We start from the raw sequence: 18,485 nt of genomic DNA, 5'->3' as shown, positions 1-18,485 counted from the left end.
ACTTTACCACATCATAGAACAACCATGAAAAAAAATGTACTGTCTAAAGAGATGAGTCAGGTCTTCAAGATAACATGACACAAAAGATTCTTATCAATATCCAGGGGAGGACATATTATTGAATTTCAACAACAGTCCTCTTTGCTTTAAGATCAAAGCAGATAAATGGATGGAAATAGATTGTTGCATCTTGTTTTAGGCATTTCAATTTAGTTTCTGGAATCAGTTTGAGCGAATATGCAATGCCTCAATAGCTCTTGTGAAGGTCTTTTTTGTTTATATGTTGTTGCTCTGGCCCTGCTACTACCAACCCCCTCCTTGGAACATCTGCGATAATGTGTTCACCCACACTAACAGCAAACCCCTTAAAATACATGAATCATCCTCGTAGAAAAAAGGGTGTGTATGTCGATGTGTGTGCCTCTTTATCTCTGTTTATGGGTCGTTCAGACACATATGAGAAAATAATTTGTCTTTATATGTGCACATTTGTGCGTGCCTTTGAAGGAATGATTGAGTGTGCGTGTGTGTGTCTGCGTGCATTGTGTGTGTGTGTGTGTGTGTGTGTGTGTGTGTGTGTGTGTGTGTGTGTGTGTGTGTGTGTGTGTGTGTGTGTGTGTGTGTGTGTGTGTGTGTGTGTGTGTGTGTGTGTGTTCCTGATACTAAGCTGGAGGGCTGTGTGGGTAGAAGTGCCTTGTCTCTGTGTATAAATTGATTTTCGGAATCCAGATGCTAGGTGCTCTATGCAGGAAAGGGCTTTGTGCTTCTGCACCCATTTAAGAATGAAAACAAATGTTTATAGCTTTGTGTGTGTGTATGTGTGTGTGTGTGTGTGTATGTGTGTGTGTGTGTGTGTGTGTGTGTGTGAGTACTTGTGAAGAAGGTTAGAGAGTGACTGATCAATTGACCGTAAAGGTACAATGACAAAAAGTAAAATATATAAAGAGACAACTGTAATTTTCCAAGTTGGTCATTTGTTTTCTGATCCAAACAGCAGTCTGTGGGAGACAGCTGGTTGTTTGGTTTTTCATGACCACATTTGTGTTTTCCGTGCATTTCATATATGTGTGTAAGTCCGCTGATAATGCATGAGAGAAAGAGAGAGCCAGAGTGTGGAGTGTCGGAACAAGTGTGATAAACAGCAGGGCCGTGGAGATAAGAAGACAGACACACAGACACACAGACACACAGAGAGAGAGAGAGAGAGAGAGAGAGAGAGAGAGAGAGAGAGAGAGAGAGAGAGAGAGAGAGAGAGAGAGAGAGAGAGAGAGAGAGAGAGAGAGAGAGAGAGAGAGAGAGTCTGCATTTGGGAACTGTAGTTACCCAGAAATTACAAACCCATCCCTTTTTTGGCAGGCAGTTGCACCAGTTTAACATTTTCATTGCAATGTGGTTTACAGGTCTTTAGGTCTTAGCTGCATACAACAGCCTAATGATGGATGGTGGCCATTTAATCTTTATGTAATTCCCTACTTGTAATTAATATTGATTTTAATTCAGCCAGCATGAACACATTTGAATTGGCAATTGTATTTTGCAAAATGTCATGCTCAATCCTCAATCCATCATAGAGAAATACGGAATTCCATACAATGGGATAAATAGTTACAGTTTTGACGATAGTCCAAATTAATTTCGATTGTTTGGAAAGCTATTACTCTGAGTATTACAGCTAAAACAGGGTCTGGATATATCTGCTACTTTTCTCTATTATTGAGCTGGTTTGTTCGTGGAGCAGTCCATTGCCGGGTACTGAAATATTTATCCCTTCCAAAATCATCCATTGAAACAAAGCTGTGCCTAGGATAGTCTTTACCTACCTCCCCTGGCTAAGGAGATAAAGACTATCTAAATGTAAAATGGATAAAGTTGGGTTTTAAGGAAATACATTGAACCAATATATTTCTTTACCATTAACCATCTCCAGACCATTTTCATTTATCCTGCGACCTGTTGGAGGGTCCATTCTGCAAGTGTCTGTCATGAGAAGCTGATCTTTATTTAATGGTTTTAACCGATTTTTACACTATGCATTTTCCCAGAAAACCCAAAGAGTCTTTAATATTAAAAACTGATAAGTGAGTAATTAAATTATCATGACACTCGCTCACACTCACTGTCAGTGCAGACAGCAGCGGCAGCACCGGGGCATGGGCAGGGTTGCCAGCACTTGAGTGTTATTCCGTGTGGGAGGAGGAGGAGGCTGGGTGTGTTTGAGTGTATCTAGCCTTCTCTCTTCACACGCTCGGCTGTGCGCACTGACAGAGCACAAAGCGCAGATAGTCCACCTCTCCATGTTATGTGCAGCCGCTCAGTGAGGGCTCAACAGCAATCTCGGATATTGCCCCTCGTTGTTAAAAAAAGAAAAGAAAATATATTTTATTTACGCTGCATGGACAGTTAAGTGCGCCTCTGATTTTTTTTTTTTTTTTGCGAGTGTCCACTCACTCAGTGCTCCCCCATCTCCAGCTTCAACATTTGTGAAGTGGCTGCCTCACCCGCTCGGACCGGAGGCCGTCTGGTCTCCGATCTGGTCTCCGGAGTCACCGGAGAGTCCACGCGCTCAGTCAGGGCCAAGCTGTGCGGCTCCCGGATCAGACCAGAGCCACCCCGATCTCTGGCCATGGAGATGATGGAAGGAGACGTTACGGACAAATTAGAGGACATGTCTTCGGTGTACGACTTCGACCCGATCACCGGCAACATCCCCGCCACCAAAGTAGAAATCACCGTCTCCTGCAGGTGAGTTGATGCGTCCGCAGAGAGCAGAGGAAAGTTCGTTGAGAGGAATGTGTGGTAGAAAAGTTGTGACAACGCCCCACCCTTTCTGTGGGATTTGGTTATACCGTGAAATGATGTGTGATAAATAGAGACAACTTGTTCATTACGCACCCTTTGTAACAAATTACAGGTCTTGATTGGGGACAAGGGCTGCCTGCCACTCTGCATGACTTATTTTACTTAACAATACATTTGTTTACCATCCTTTATACCAAGACTTCTTATTTATTTCTTGATTGATTTGTGCGCATTTCTGGTATAATAAAAAGTTAAAAGCACCTCCAACTGAGGGCATTTCCGACCTATTCCATTCCAAAATAGGTCTGAAGAAAAGGTCACAAAGAGACAAGCTCTTATTACCGCAATACCAGATAAAGAGACACTCTCCTTCTCCTGCTGGGTAACACAAGCACAACGCCCTTACAGTTTGTGTTATACCAATACTCACACTCCACAAAAGAATAAATCTATGTGAGTCTGTACACCTGGTTGAGGGTTTATCTTCATGGATAGTGGTGTTTATTCATATATCAGACAAGGATTTTTAACTGTAGCAGTACTAACAAATTCAAGAACAAAACTGAAGAATAAACAAAAACTTTTAAAAATGTGAATGTTGTGAGGTGCATAGCTGTGTGCAAAAGGTTCAGAAATATTGTAGGGGAGGTGCCAAAGTTTAAAGGAGATAGAATATGTGCAATGATGTACGCATTGTTACCTCGGCTGTTTCAGCACCTGCAGAGCACTAACAGCCTGTTTCCTTCCTCTTCTTTATAAAGAGCTGAATGTTGAAGATTGAAATGTCTACATTCGCACAGTGCGCCCTGTACCTGGTCTTAATCTTGGACAGATGTTTTAATATTTTTTGGTACAAAAAGGTATTTCTCTTTCAGAAAGTAGCTTACTCAGAGAGAAGACACGGTTACTCCTCTTCCCATTATCAGAGGTTTTAAAGTCAAGACTTTCAATTCCTTTCTCCTATCAGATTTACAATCTACTGCTGGCATGTGTTCGCAATACTCACAGAAACACAAACACATATGCACAAACTCACATATGCACACACACACACACACACACACACACACACACACACACACACACACACACACACACACACAACTCTGGTCTTTGATGCTGGGTTTTGGGTTGGTGAGCCATCGAAGCAGAGTGAGTTCGAGCTATAACAAGCTGTGTATGCATTATTGATGGGCTATCTGCCGTTCAAAGAAGTTCGCTGCCACATCTCTAAGCTCAGGGTAAGACAAAAAAAAGCACAAACACAGATGAGTGTGTTTTAATTTACTGAATGAAAAACTGTTTGCTCGTTTGTGTAGTAAAGGATATTGTGGGCGATAGAGGATAAACAGTTTAGTTTCAGGTAGAGAGGATGGATAGCAAAGTGTGTTGCATACACCAGTCAAAGCCCCTCATGGTTCAGGATGTTGTGTTTTTCAGTATTTAATGGTGAGGCTATTGGGATTACATGCCTCGGTGATGTGTAATTAAGCACCATTCAGGTAAATGATAAGTACTCTTCTGACAACTCCCTGCATTTATGCAAACTATTACTCAGAGGATTGTTGGTAATTATGTTCTGATGTGAGTTGGAGAATAAGGAGACAGGCAGAGTGGTGGTGCAGATGAGTCCTTTACCAAAAAAAGAAGAAGAAATCATTAATGACAAGAGTTGAAGGTTTTTCATCCTGCTTCAGTGCATGTGTGTTTGTTTGTGTGTGTGTTTGTGTGTGTGTGTCTGTTTTTTTGTCATAGAAATAATGAGATAGTTTGTGTGAATGAGTGAGAATAAGAGTCAGTTAAAACAAGAAATGCCATGAGTGCTTCCTAAATAAGTTTTCATTTGATGCATGCAAGACTCAAACTTTGAAAGAAATGTGAGTAATTAGCCTATGCTGTGATTTGTATCGAATATAAATGTAACATCCAAGCAAGTTTCCTGATCAGCAGGTTGATTATGAGATAATGCTTTACATATGACTGATCTATTTAATGAGCTTTAAAGACACCTCAATTTACCAGGATCTTCCCATAACCATCCCTTCAATTTTCATCCGAAAAACTGCAACTCATGTGGTGTTAAACATTTAAATGTATAACCACTGATTCAGCCCCTGCTAAAGCAGAAGAAATCAACATTGTTCTGTTACATTCACACACTTCTTATAACAGTCAAGGACTCACAAATCCTCCAAATCCTTTGTACAGATGTTGTGTGAGTCAGAGTCGTTTTCAAGACAAGATGCTCTCTGTTGGTTTTTCTTTGCTATTCTCCCTTTGTCGCCATGTCCATGCTTGCTGTAAAACCTCCGAACCATGATAATAACTGTTCCCTCTGGGGTTAATACCCCTTATTACAGAATACAGCCCCTGCTTTTGACAACGGATTATTATCAGGACCAATGACAAATGGAGAGGAGTGGGTGGGAGCTGCATCCGTAAAATGAGGGGGGAAATGATAAGAATAGGTTTGCTTTTCATTCAGGGTGGGGAAGAAAATTATGTATGATGTATTTTGTAGCAGAATTCTGCAAATAGTATCACATTCATTTATAGCTACACAGGCAACCTGTTCAATGCCAACGCAGTAAATTAAAGGTTATGATCAGAACCTTGAAAAAGGGATTTTAGCTCAACATTAACCATGCTTTGTATATGAACAGACAGTCCTTGGGAAATGTCTGTCAACGTGTTCACATCTCTCACTATGGTTGATGAGTCCTTTCCAGAACATTTGTCTTGTCGGAAAGTTTGACCTTCAGGAGTTGTGTCAGAAATAGAAAACTGGTGAAACAGTTTTCAATTAAAAAAAAAAGAAAAAAGAAGAGGAGTGTGTGGGACCAACCTGTGTTTTTCTTAAATTGGTGTTTACACTACCAAGGGGCCTGTCAGTCAAACGTCTGCTTGCTGGGGAGAAATGAAGGGACAGGGGTACAATTGGCAAGAGTACAGGAAAGTGTGGGTGTAAATCCTACAGACCTAAAGCCTTTTTGTTCAGCCCTTTGTTCAATATCTCTGAAAGGGTATAATAATGATAATAATGCTTAATTTACAGTTAAAAGAGTACTCTTCCTAACACAAAATCTTAAAGAAATCATACAATTAATAACAGTTTACATTGTACAATTATTTATTATCAGAAAGGGGGAGGTTGTTAAAGGTTGATTGCATATAGTGTATATAAAATCTTCTATACGCATCACAGAGTCTTCCTGTTAGCCTATATGCTAATTTGAATGGGGATTGATTAGTTCAATCATGCGGGTCTTCTGGACTCTCCAGATGTTGTAGGTCTTAATTGATCAAATTCTTATAGTGACCAATAGCGGTGGAGTCACCTATTGCCGAACCGACATGAGCAGTTCTTGTAGTGTATTCAAAAATGTAAGTAATGGAAAGTAAATCTCATAAATGTATCACCGTTATTTGATTGTGAAACATCTGAAATTTGTTTCATATCCCAGTCTTTTCATCTGTTGCCTTTCAGAAGAAAGTCAAAGTCTGATCTCCAATTTCATACATCACAAAGAAGTACTTATGTGTCTAATGTTGCCCAAAGCCATTCATCAGTCTCTCCAGTCAGCAGAGGATAGACTGTCCTGATTGTGTACTAAAGAGTATTCAGTCAATGAAGGAGCACCATCTGCTGAGAGCCATAATGATAAGCAATGAATCCACCTGGTGTTACTGTGGGGCGGAGCCTGCACAGCCAATGCAAGGAATCCAAGAATTCAAACATATTTCAGATTTTTTAAAGCAAATAATTCAATTTAATTTCAACAGACCTGTAGACCTTGTAGCTCCTAATATACCTTCCTTGTCCTTTCAGACCTGACCTAAATGAATCTGCCTTGGGCTGCCAAATTAGAATCAAAACAACTCTATTGATCCCTCGGGGGAAAATAAGTCAAACCCAGGACCTGAATTCAAGACTTGAACCCTACTATAGACAAGGTTATCTTTCTGCTGTTTCTAGAGCTGGTCCTTTAAATTCAATTAGTAGAATCATCCACTGTGTGAGAGCAACTTGAGTTTCCATTGCTATACATTTTAGGCTATATATATAAAGCTGAACAGCAAAAAAGTCTCACGTTTTCAACAACAAAAAAATCTAAAGGCCCTAGCTGGTTGGGTAAGAATATCACTGAATACATCTTTGCCCACCTGTGTACCATGTGTGCAAGGGGCTGAAGGGACAACAGTAAGGGTCTTGAAGGAGGAGGTGTGATTGTCGACAAGCTTTGGGTCAGAGGTCACATCGACCGAAGTCTGAGCACAGAGATCGAATTAAATCATTAAAGGATTGCCCTAGCCTTGAAATTATCACAGATTTTCAATGGGGTAAAGATAGGTCTCATATCGGCTGAATATTAATAACTGGTGGCTTGTGGGAGTGATATAATGTTGCTATTCCTGTAGTGCACAGCTCTGTAGAAGCAGGGATTTCTCATCTTGTTTCCTGAGTGCACAACATTGCATTGCATGCGTTTCTATGATTAAATTCCTCTGCTAAAAGTCTGGATGGTCTGCATTTGCATATGGCTTTGTGCTTATGAGGACCCCGGTTTCCGAATCCGATAGGTTTCTTTACGGATCTGGGACAGATATGAAAGCAGCTCACACTGTGTGGAAAAGCCCTCAGGAGTTCCGACGCAATGGCTTAGCATCGCTCTGATTTCCCATGCTCTTTTACATCTCTTTAGGTTAGCGCACTTTTGGTGTGAAAATATACTGCACTACAAGCATCATTGAAGCCAATTAACCATATGAACAATGTGATGTATAAAACATGAGCTTAGGTTTGCCAACAGCGACACACTTCTCTTGCGGACGACACACCACCACCAAGAGTGAGATAAACCTCTGTCCTTTTCTCTCACTTCCTGCATGCTGTCAGTTATTTTGTGGCACAACAGACTGGGAACACTGCCTGATAGCACACAGCCAAACCGACTTAAACTGGTTTGAGAAAATTAGGTATGGGGAGAGAGAGGTAGAGGCAACAAGAGAGGACAAATAGTGTGGATGTTGAGGAGCAGATAAATGAGAACTGAGATGAGAAACATATGGAGGGGGTCATGTTCATCATCGCACAGACACTGGAGGAAAGGGAGGTGAATTCATTAAGAAATGCAAATGAGGGACTGGCATATTTCAAGAGGAACCTACAGACAAATATATCATTATGTTAATTCTTGCTCATGGCAGATGATTTAGGATTACAATATCACCGCAGGTGAGCCTCAGTCATTAATGCGATGCAACATTTCTGTTAATTGTACAGTTATTGAGAAGAATGAGGATCTTTCAAGATGAACCCAAGTGTTGGAGGGATGCAGAACTTAAATGACACTTCCAGCTACACTACTGTGGCTTGTTGATAAAACCTAATGAGAATTATAATTTGTAATGCTTCAGATAGCAGCCTGCAGGTTACAGTAGAAATATTTCCCTTTTTGGGTAATTGCATATGAAGCCTCAAAGTGCTTTCACAACTACTATATGATCGAAAGGACCAACAAAAGCCCTCAGGTATTTAAGAAGAAGACTATTTCTTTTTACAAGTTCTACAAAAGTAAAAGGAATGTAATCTGATGTGAATACAAACATAGAACTAAAGAAGTAAACATGTGTTATGTGTTGCAAGGTAGAATTAGAACTTACTTTTATAAAATGAGAAAAAAACAACAGGCAGGATTTTCGTCGATGAAAAACACATCTGAAAATAATTCTCTAATACTTTGAATACCCGAAGAGAGACAGACATGATGTGCTGTTTGGCCTCAAACTAGCCCTTCACACACACACCACGTTTCTCTTCAGCAGTCGGGATCATCTGCTTATGCTTTATGCATTACATTTTTAAGTGGAACATTCTTCGCTTATAGGATTTTTTTTTCTTGTTGAGACCACACATATCTTGTTCCTTTTTCATCTCAAGGTTCCCTCCCTATAAGCTGCAGTGTTATTAAGCTGGAGCAGCATCAAGGATCAACAGCACTCATGCACCTGCAACACTGATGAGTCTGCCTCTCTGTCTCCTTCCGACCCCAAGCACCTCCCTCTTGGGGGACATTACATTAATCTGGTGATAGCAGCTCACAACCTCTCTAGTCCACCTCCTCTGCTCTGCCAGTCAGCAGACAGAAGGGTGGTCACTAGTCAGTGTGGGTGAAGGCAGTTTGGTATAAACAACATGGTTTATTTCAGGGAATTCACTTTTTTTGTACCAGGCTTGTGAGCAGTGTATATAAAATATGCATTACATTTATTGTTTCTGCCTAAAAAGCTTCTTTTCTTTTCTGTTTCTGCCTCTAAGACGGCATTGATCAGCAGCATATTGTTTGTTGGTGTGTCTGTGTGGAACGTCTGCATGAAGAGATTTGGATGCACTCTATTCTCCTGACCGGGCAGAACCAATCAATTATTTTTCTACCCTCTTACTTACTTACTAACACCTTGGGTGAGTGCCTTGCAGACAGCGAACCTCATTTCTGAGGCCCATTTACTATCTTTCACAGTTCAGTGCCGTTTTTTTGCCTTTCTTCCTGAACCTTCTGTACACTGATGAACAGACTGTGACTAATGCTTTCGCTAAATCAATAAAGGGGACTGTGGGCATGCTGAAAAGATTATAAATGCACCCGTTAATAACTTGTATTCCTACTTTAAAAGCAACATTTCCTTTTACTTGTTTCATATTAATAAAAAATCTAAATGTCACCGTCTATGCTAATAATAATGATAATTATAATTTTCTTCTCAGTACCAGGTTGTTATAAAGATGCTGATTTTCAACCTTCACTCTTTACCTGACACCCAGTAATTCCCTCCGGCCCTGACATGAGCACTGTTCAGTTGTCAGCGTCTTAACAAAGCCATGGCTATAATCAGCCCTGTTAGCTCTGCTGCTGAGAATTAACTGTCTCATTCCTGTACCCATCAATTTCTCCCATCCTGCACACTTATATCCTGCTCGTATCTTTCGGCTTTTATACGCCTGTCTGAGAGACTCCTGCTGAATGCAAATGATGCCTGCTGAGGCTGTGGTCGACAGCGGATGAACATAAGTGATGTTAAGTCCAAAAGGAATAGGGGTACCGCTCTCTGCATGTGTTAATGATGGCTCACTGTCACGCTGACTTTAGAGGCAGAAATGGGGCTTTGATCTCTGCTCTCTAATTGACATGCTTTCTGGCTGACTGGCAAGAGCAGTGGAGTCATAGGAAGACAAAGTCAAATGCATCAGTTAAGGACTTGGTTATTGTAGGACCCCTAAACACTCTAACACACAAACAAACACACTATCTCCCTATTTCTCCCTGCGTACCAAAAAATGATCTGACCCCTAAATATGTTAGAAGGTTAAAGTGAAATTTAGTTTGGGGATGCTGTCAGAGGCTTTCATTTGATACTAAGAGCCATGAAATGTTGCTTCTGTGAAGCAGCAGAGGTCTCAGCTCGCCTTGCATCCATCAGTCAGTAAAGAACAGTTTTCTCTGGCGAATGAAAATACAACAAGGATTTATTTTTTTCATTTTCAAAGACTAACCACATGCATGTATTATCAAATTGTTGTCCAATTCAGAAAACACCCTAGCCAAGACTTCTGGTGTAATTGAATCTCCCAAAAATGAGTTTTTTTGCAGTGGGTGATTTTTTTCTTCTTCTTCTATTTGGTTGCCTTGTTTCATTTATTTTCAAGATCCTAAAATGTCCATCTTCAAAGTAGTTTTGTTGTTTGTGATACAAGCCTGAAGTGTTCTATTAAATGTTATATCATGTCAGTGTGACATCACCATTTAATTGCCTTTTCCAAGCCCCATGCCATCAGGGATGTTACAACCAGCTTTGTTGTGATGGGTGAAATCTCCAATATGTATGTCTTTATTGTGACTACAGGAGTGCACTGATGTTTCCATGATCACATCAACTTTATATAATCATGACCATAGGGACTTCATTTACAGAGCTTGGCTAGCTGCAATGTGGTACAATAAGACACACTACAATTTGTTTACATTTCCCATGATAAAAAATTGGAGCATTTGCATACATACTGTCCCATCTGCCAAACTGGGTATCTCAATCTGCCCTCAGCTTCAGGGACTGATGAGTGTGTATACATGTTAGATCTGGATGTGAGGCAGCATGGGTCACTCGAGTCATCCTTTAATTGGAGGAACCATCATTAACATCTGACCAGGGACTGTGGCTGGCTTGTCTGGGCTCCCTGATTAGCATTTTTATCAAACTGAGCAACTGCTGTCCCATGATGAGTCTTATTATTTCATTGAGTAATTGGATTTATTTGGCTTTTCAGTTGCAGCTGCTGACCAAGCCAACCAAGCTAAGAGACCACTCCGCTGCAGGCACTAAACATCATGGAGCCCACAGCTTAGAAACGCAGCCAGTTGAGAAAACAGTGCCAGTATGTGTATAGAGATAGAATACCTATTAATACTAAGACATGGTCACCAACAACCTTAGGGTAAACTACATTTATTCGCTTTTCCTATGAAAGATAAAGAGTCACACATTGCACTTGTAGACACACTTCTTAAAGCTAAATGTACATCCACTGGCTTCATTATTGTCATAATGCTGTTTCTATGGTAGGTTATGGATATGCATATTACTATATCCAAACGTTTCAGAAGAAAAGGCGACACCTCAGAACAATTTCATATATATCTATAATAATATATAATGCAATATGTGTGAAATTCCATTTAAACATATTTTCCAGCAGCCGTACCATAGTGTCACTTTTCTCAAATGGTGTACATGGTGTTTCCATAGTCGACTCATAGACCTACATTAAAAATATTTATTCTTTGTCGAAAATCAAAGGGAAAACATACACAATAAAATGCGATGAGGCTCTGAGCATCATTATGTTGTGAAGAACAACATTTGTTCATGGCAGGTTCATGAGCACCTGTTAGCTCAGTGAATTGCGCCCATTGTGAAGCGGTTGAAGCAGCTGTCTACAGTATAGCCTATATGATGGAGTAATGGGAGCTTAATTGCTCTCAGTCAGAGCTATTGTGGAAGGTGAGTCACAGCTGTGGACAGCTACCATCACCTGGCATTTAGAAAGATAAGGCTTTTTTCATCCTCATTAGAACACAAACACTACTAGCCATGCATGATAATTGGATACAATGAACTCATTTGTTTTAATCAATTTAAACTAATTATAATAATTCAACACTTTCCCTCGATGGTGGAGCTCATTTGTCTCAAGAGTTTCAAAAGTTATATTCACTCAATGCTTGTCCCTAAAAAAAAAAATCAAGAAAAGTATTTTATTCATCCACTTGTTTTAGTGCAATGATATCATGCTTAATTAAAGAAAATGTTCTGACATGGTGATGGTATTTTGAGTCTGTGGTGCTTAAAAACTAGAAAAGGTTCCTGGTAAACTTCAGCTAATGAGCTTGCTCAAGGTAATGCCAAACGTTTGTTTCTGCCAGTAGTTCTCCCTCATCGACATCTGATAGAGCCAAAACATTGCAGTTGATCAACAAAGTCTCTGAACTCCTTAACAAAGTGTATCAAGCAGAGTGTTCATTTAAGCCATCATTTCAGTGGCCATGTCTTCATTTGTCAAAACAGAGTACGGGGGAAGGGCATATGAGATGAAAATGTATTTGCAAAATGCCTCACATACTGAATGAGTGAAAAAGTCAAATGCATTCAGGCCATAAAATCAATTTAACTTTTTAAGTGTGACGAAATAACTGAGCAGTCCAATGCTGTCCTCATTTGTAAAGCCAGTTTTACAAGCTGTGGGCCAGTCAGCATCTTATGGTGAATGACACATGATCGAGTTCTCTCCACGGAGTAGATGCGAAATATTTTGCCTATTTTCCTTCTGTGTTACTATTTCAGCTCTGGCTCTGTGCCCCCCAGTGCAGGACAGAATGATTGGACACGATCGTCCCATGTGGTACATCATGGCTGGAGATGTGTGAAAAGTGTGTGGGTGAGATAACTGGATTTGATTATGGAGCTACAAATGCCCTGTGGGGAACTAGATAACGGATGTGTGTGTGTTTCTGTGCATAATGTCTTCTCCTGGCTGCATTCATACGGATGTTATTGCATTGGTTCCGTTTTAGTAGAGTTTTTTTCTGTCCCCACTCAAAACAATATAGTCCTCTCAAATCGTTTTTTTTTTGTAACTTCTGCAAGTTATTTGGGGATGTCTGCAGATGTTAGCCATGTTAACAGTGTGGCTGTGGGAATGCCATGGCCGCCGATTGGTCCACCACTTTGCTCCAGACTTAAATGTTAGCATTGAAACAATGAACATACATGTATTCCAAGCATTTTAGCATTAGCATTAAGCCCAAAGCACAACTGCACCTGAATACAGCCTCTCAAATATGCTAGCCCCGCTGAAGACTCACAGTTTTTATTTGATTCCAGATGTCTATGTGTTTGTAGTGTCACTGAAAGAGTTTAGCTAATGTTTTTGTGCAAGTAAGTATCTTGTTAGCTAAAGAAGCATACAGTGACCCACTTCGCTGAAACAATCACACATTTTATAGTGACCTACTTTGAAACAGTTTCAAAACTTTTTTCTCTTCGGGTATTATCTTTACAGTATGGACTCACATTTCCATTTTGCTTTTCATCTCACACATTTTGCTGCGTTCACTTCTAGCATACATTTATGGGAGACAGAGACACACAGTGTTCAGGTCAGAGAGGTATGTTCTTCTTTTCATGGCCAATATAACGACACGGTTTTGCAATGTTATTATCATTATTATAGATAAACTAATGCAACCAATATACACTTAAAGTGAAAATGGAAATCTTTGTTTCGAAATTTAGAATAACACAAACTAAAAACTTAAAAAGCCTCTAAGCATGTGTTGGAAAAAATGCTGCAACAAAAATAATTAATGCCATTTCAGACATTTTATTAAGTGCATGTATCAAGAAAAATGTAAAATTGGGGGGTGAGTATGTACATTTTAGGCGTTTAACAAAAAGTGTATTTTAACGTGAGGCACAATACTACTGTACAATTCTCTGGTTTATCAGTGACGTTTTTGAACTTGTTTCAGATCATATTCTCTTCTTACAGTGAAAGTGATGGCTGACTCATATATATAAATATAAATAACGTTATTTGCTGCAATCAGATTATACAAAATCAGGATTCCAAAAAATACTAACGATCTCAGCCAATATCATCCAGGAACACAAACAGTCTATTTCCTGATTCACCTTTAAAACAAAAACATGTTTTTGTTGTGTGAGAGCATCAGACATTTTTACATGAGAACTTTGAAGCAAAAAGCATTACATCACAGTCTCACAGAAGGACAGGAACACCATCTGTTAGCGATCAATGAGGTGCATTTTTTTTTATCCTAACCATGGAGTTTGTAATGCTGCCCGATACAGTACCTGACCTTTGTTGACTTGGGGTGTGGAACATCAACAATGTTGGGAATTTTGTGATTATCCCCAGCTTTGCTACCATGCAGCAAAGCTGTGTCTGTCTGGCAAGCTGAGCAGGAATCTCCCCAGAGAAAGTCCAGGCCTGAATTATTCAGCAGCTAGTGGGAAAAACGATCCTGCTTGGTTCTGCCATCGATCCAACATTAAAGCAGTGCCAGTACTATAGTTTGGACTCACATGATTGAGGCCATGTAGAGAGGCTTATTTATGAAGAGCATGAGATGTATTAAAAAACCTCAATTTAGATTAGCTTTCCCAATACGTTACATCATGTTGATGGTTGTGTCACTGATGATTATTAATTTTTGTTTTCATCTAACTAATAAGGCAGCCAAGTAATAAAAAAGTCCAAATGACCGCACAGTGATGAGATGACAGATAGTGATGAAGGGCCAGTGGAGCTTTAATAACGCTGTGCTGCATAATGCTTTTCCCGACGCTCCTCTCCCACTCGTATAAACAGATTACCGTCCTTCTACCACCTCCACACATTCCTCTATTGCTTCCTTTACATTTTCTCGTTTCTCACTTCCCCATCTGTCTGCTCCTTCTTTTTACATCTTCCATTAGGACTCCAATCTCTAAGTTAACATCTCTTTTTTTTATTTAACTTGTTTTTCCCTCCTCATTCCTCATTAACTTGTCCTTTCCCCCGTCATCCACGGCTACCATCCTCCAGTCTTCTTTGTTCAGTTTCTGGCAAAGCTTTTACAAGAGTGTAAGTATAGTTTTCTTCTTGCACACTTCACAGTTTAAATGGCTTTGAGGAAAACACTCTGCCTCTTTATGCTTTTCCTTAGTGACGAATTGTCATTTCTGGATGAAAAGCTCATATTAACAAAACATCAGGGAAGTGGGGGATAAAAACTGATTTCATTTTTCTTTTTGTCATGCTATTTCTTTTAGAAAAAGCAATGTGAAAGGGTTATTTAATCTTAGGATCTGTTCAACTTAAAACATATATAATGAATAATGTAGTATCAAAGTATTTGGATATCTCCTGCAGTGACATTAAGGCTTATGTTACAACATCACAGCAGTGCATAACTGTTGTCTTCTTCTGCCCATACCTGCACAGTACTCTAGGATTACACACACACATAATTTCATTTGAATCCTTTGTGCGTACTTCAGAAATTTGAATGGCCATTGCTGAAAGAATACTGCAAATGAAAACAGGAAAGGACTTCAGACCTCATATCGTGATTGCTGGTGGAGGTAATAAAGAGGTTCATGTGTGAATACATTGACTTCTCATTACGTTTAAAGTTGATATGCTAAGCTTATCAGCAAACACATGCTATTTTACACATCCAGAAGTTAAATAGCTACATCATCATTCATATGTTGTGTCACAAGTCCAATATCCTTTCAACTTTAGTTCTACTTTTGGTATCCACAAACTCCAGATGGAAATTTCCCTTCTTCCATATCTCTGCTATGCTATGCCGGTAAAATAGCTATATTTTCTTCAACAAATCGTGCAGTACATCTTGCAAAACCTGTCTCCATATATTATGTCCTGTAAGTGGTAAATATCTGGTTCGGTTTCCTCTTCTTCAGCATAAAATAAGGACACAGCATCCCCCAGTCTTGAGTTGTGCTGCATAGAGTGCAAGCAATAGGTCAAGCTCAGGCGGTGTGAATACAGTATAGATTCATTCTACACCCACTAGTTGTCTTTTCTGCACCAGGAAAAAACACCCTCAATAGGAAACTTTCAGCCTCATTACATGCATGCACAATCTGTTCTTGCGTATACATTTCCAGGGAATACTGTGTTGGAAACCTTACCTAAGTGCAGTGCAAGGATATGTCAGTGATAGGCTTCCGTAAGACACACATTCAGACATGGTTCAGACTCTACAGTAGCCATGGCAGTTAAACTAATGAATGCATCTGGACTCCGATAGATGCAATATCAAAGCAATGCCAGTACTATATTTTTTGGCTCATGTGATTGACGCTTAGCCTTATTTATGCATTGCTTCTCATTTCCTTGTGCTGTATAAAGATGTACTAGAAAACATCATTTAAAAAGAGCTTTTTTCCAGTTATTTTGAACTTATAATCCTGTATCCGTACTCATCTTACAGCTGAGCAGTGTTAGTGAAGAGTCCTCAGTTAAGAGTTTTCCCTTATGAGCCTGTGGCAGCCTGTTTATGCTGACTTGTGCTCTATTCCAAGTCAAGTATCTCCTCTGCTCAATTGCCATGTCTTGAAACGCCTCTGCAAAAACCTCTCATCCCTAGTTATTTATTACTCTTTTTCTCAGCCTAAAGCTACAAGAGCTGAGGAGGAGCCCTCCTGCAGGATAGAGGAAAGGGGCCGTCTAATTATTGTGGTTTGTGTCAGATCTCTGTAAATAAAGTCTGTGTGTCTGTGTAACAGGAACTTGTTTCTTCTCCCTGTGCAAGAGGAACTCCCTTGTTCTCAGTCTATTTCTGATATAATCTCTGAGGACTTAATTTTTCTCCCTCACTCGTTCCAAGTCCCTCTCACACACACACATTCTCTGACACACATTTCTCCTTTTCTTGTTCTTACATTTGATTTTCTTTTACACTCCTGCACTCTTGATTTCAAAAATTCCCTTGTGCACAGAGAAATACATACGCAAACCCTGCCCCCGCTGCCTCCCCACTTCTCAAATCTTTTCATAACCTCATTTACATAAGGGAGGTTGTGTTTCAGGAAGTTAGTTTGAAACCCCCTCAGTATTTCCAATCCCTTTGAAATGGATTATGTAACACCCAATGCAAGTCTGTTGACACATTTTAAATATTTAACATACAATTGATAGTTGATTTGATGCTCTATGTGAAAAGCTTAATCTTATTCATATTTAAGGATATATCAATTCTTATTTAAACATTTTCATCATCGTGGTGACACGTTGGAGCTGATTTGTCAAACATTTTCTAAGCGGTGTTTTTTTTCCCGCGTTTCTGTTCTGTAACTCTTTGTGGAAAGGATCAGGGGATTTCACCATTATTAAAAGAGGATTGTATTTTTACAGTAATTACAACAGTCTGCAACCCTGAAGACATAAACTCTTTAAACCAAGCCTGGTGTGGCTTTTCATTGTTGTAGATGGGAACCTCATTAGATAAAGTTTGGGGTTAACTTCATAATTTAGGACAGGATTTATGTTGACTTGGGGCTGGTGTGTGGGAAGGCATATGCTGGGGGATTCACTCGACTCAGGGTAATAAAAGAATCACTTTGATGAGCTTTTGTTTCAGAAGACCTAGATTTGGATAGGTTGAGCAGGGTACGGGTGTTTGAAGCTTCGGATAATGCAGCCTTATGCCGTGCGTCTGCCCTACTTCCTGGTTGAATATCTTTACACACATCTCTGAATTTATGCAAGGCTTTACTGTACATAGATGGTTGTACAGCTATAATTAAGACAGTTGGGTTTCATCAATCACTCCCATCACGCTGGATGCCAATGTATTGGCTTGTTAATCATTTTGCTCAATTTAAGTATCTCATATAAAAGCCAACATCAAAATAATGGCCAAGTATGAATTATAAATCAGGGATGTACCCTGCACAAACATACACAAGCCTGATTTTTTTAAAAATCAAAAAATTGAGGGGGTTAAAAGCAAGGCAAGTACATTTATATAGCACCTTTCAACACAACACAAAAATTAAAGGCATTAAGAAATAGTGCAGCAGAAACACATTTTAAAATGGCAATTAAAAACAGTCATTCAAAAGCAAAAGACCATAAAATAAACATAAAACAAGCTAATATATAAAATACATGAATAACAGTTACAGTGCAGTGTACTGTAAGATACGAATAGTTCAATTAAAAGCAGTGGCAAAAAGAAAAGTCTTCAGCCTGGATTTAAAAGTAGTAAGAGTTGCAGCGGAACCTGCAGGTTTCTGGTAGTTTGTTCCAGATATTTGGAGCATAATAAACTGAACGCTGCTTCTCCATGTTTAGTTCTGACTCTGGGGACAGGAAGCTGACACCCCCCAGAAGACCTGAGAGTTCTGGATGGTTCATAATTGAACAGGAGCCCAGAAATGTATTTTGGGCCCAAACCATTCAATGCTTAATAAACCAGCAGCAATATTTTGGAATCAATTATTTGACAGACAGGAAGCCAGTGTAACGACCTCAGAACGGGATGTGATGTGTGATCCACTTAGTGTTAGTGAATAATAGATTTTCAAGTGAGACC

At 39.6% G+C, this 18,485-nt stretch overlaps 1 protein-coding gene across 2 annotated transcripts in view; it reads left to right on the top strand.

The window, feature by feature from the left end:
• Positions 1 to 2,268: 2,268 nt before the first annotated feature.
• Positions 2,269 to 18,485, top strand: part of cpne5b (copine Vb) — a 106,315-nt gene continuing 90,098 nt past the window's right edge. For both annotated transcript variants that reach the window (XM_063912066.1, XM_063912065.1), the window contains exon 1: positions 2,269 to 2,742. In XM_063912066.1, coding sequence (XP_063768136.1) covers positions 2,624 to 2,742 — 119 coding nt within the window. In that variant the 5' untranslated portion in view covers positions 2,269 to 2,623. The remainder of the gene's footprint in view (positions 2,743 to 18,485) is intronic.

Source organism: Eleginops maclovinus, chromosome 20 (assembly GCF_036324505.1).
Source record: "Eleginops maclovinus isolate JMC-PN-2008 ecotype Puerto Natales chromosome 20, JC_Emac_rtc_rv5, whole genome shotgun sequence".
NCBI classification, from domain to species: domain Eukaryota; kingdom Metazoa; phylum Chordata; class Actinopteri; order Perciformes; family Eleginopidae; genus Eleginops; species Eleginops maclovinus.
Note: the sequence above shows the minus strand (reverse complement) of the source record. Positions and strands in the feature narration are given on the sequence as shown.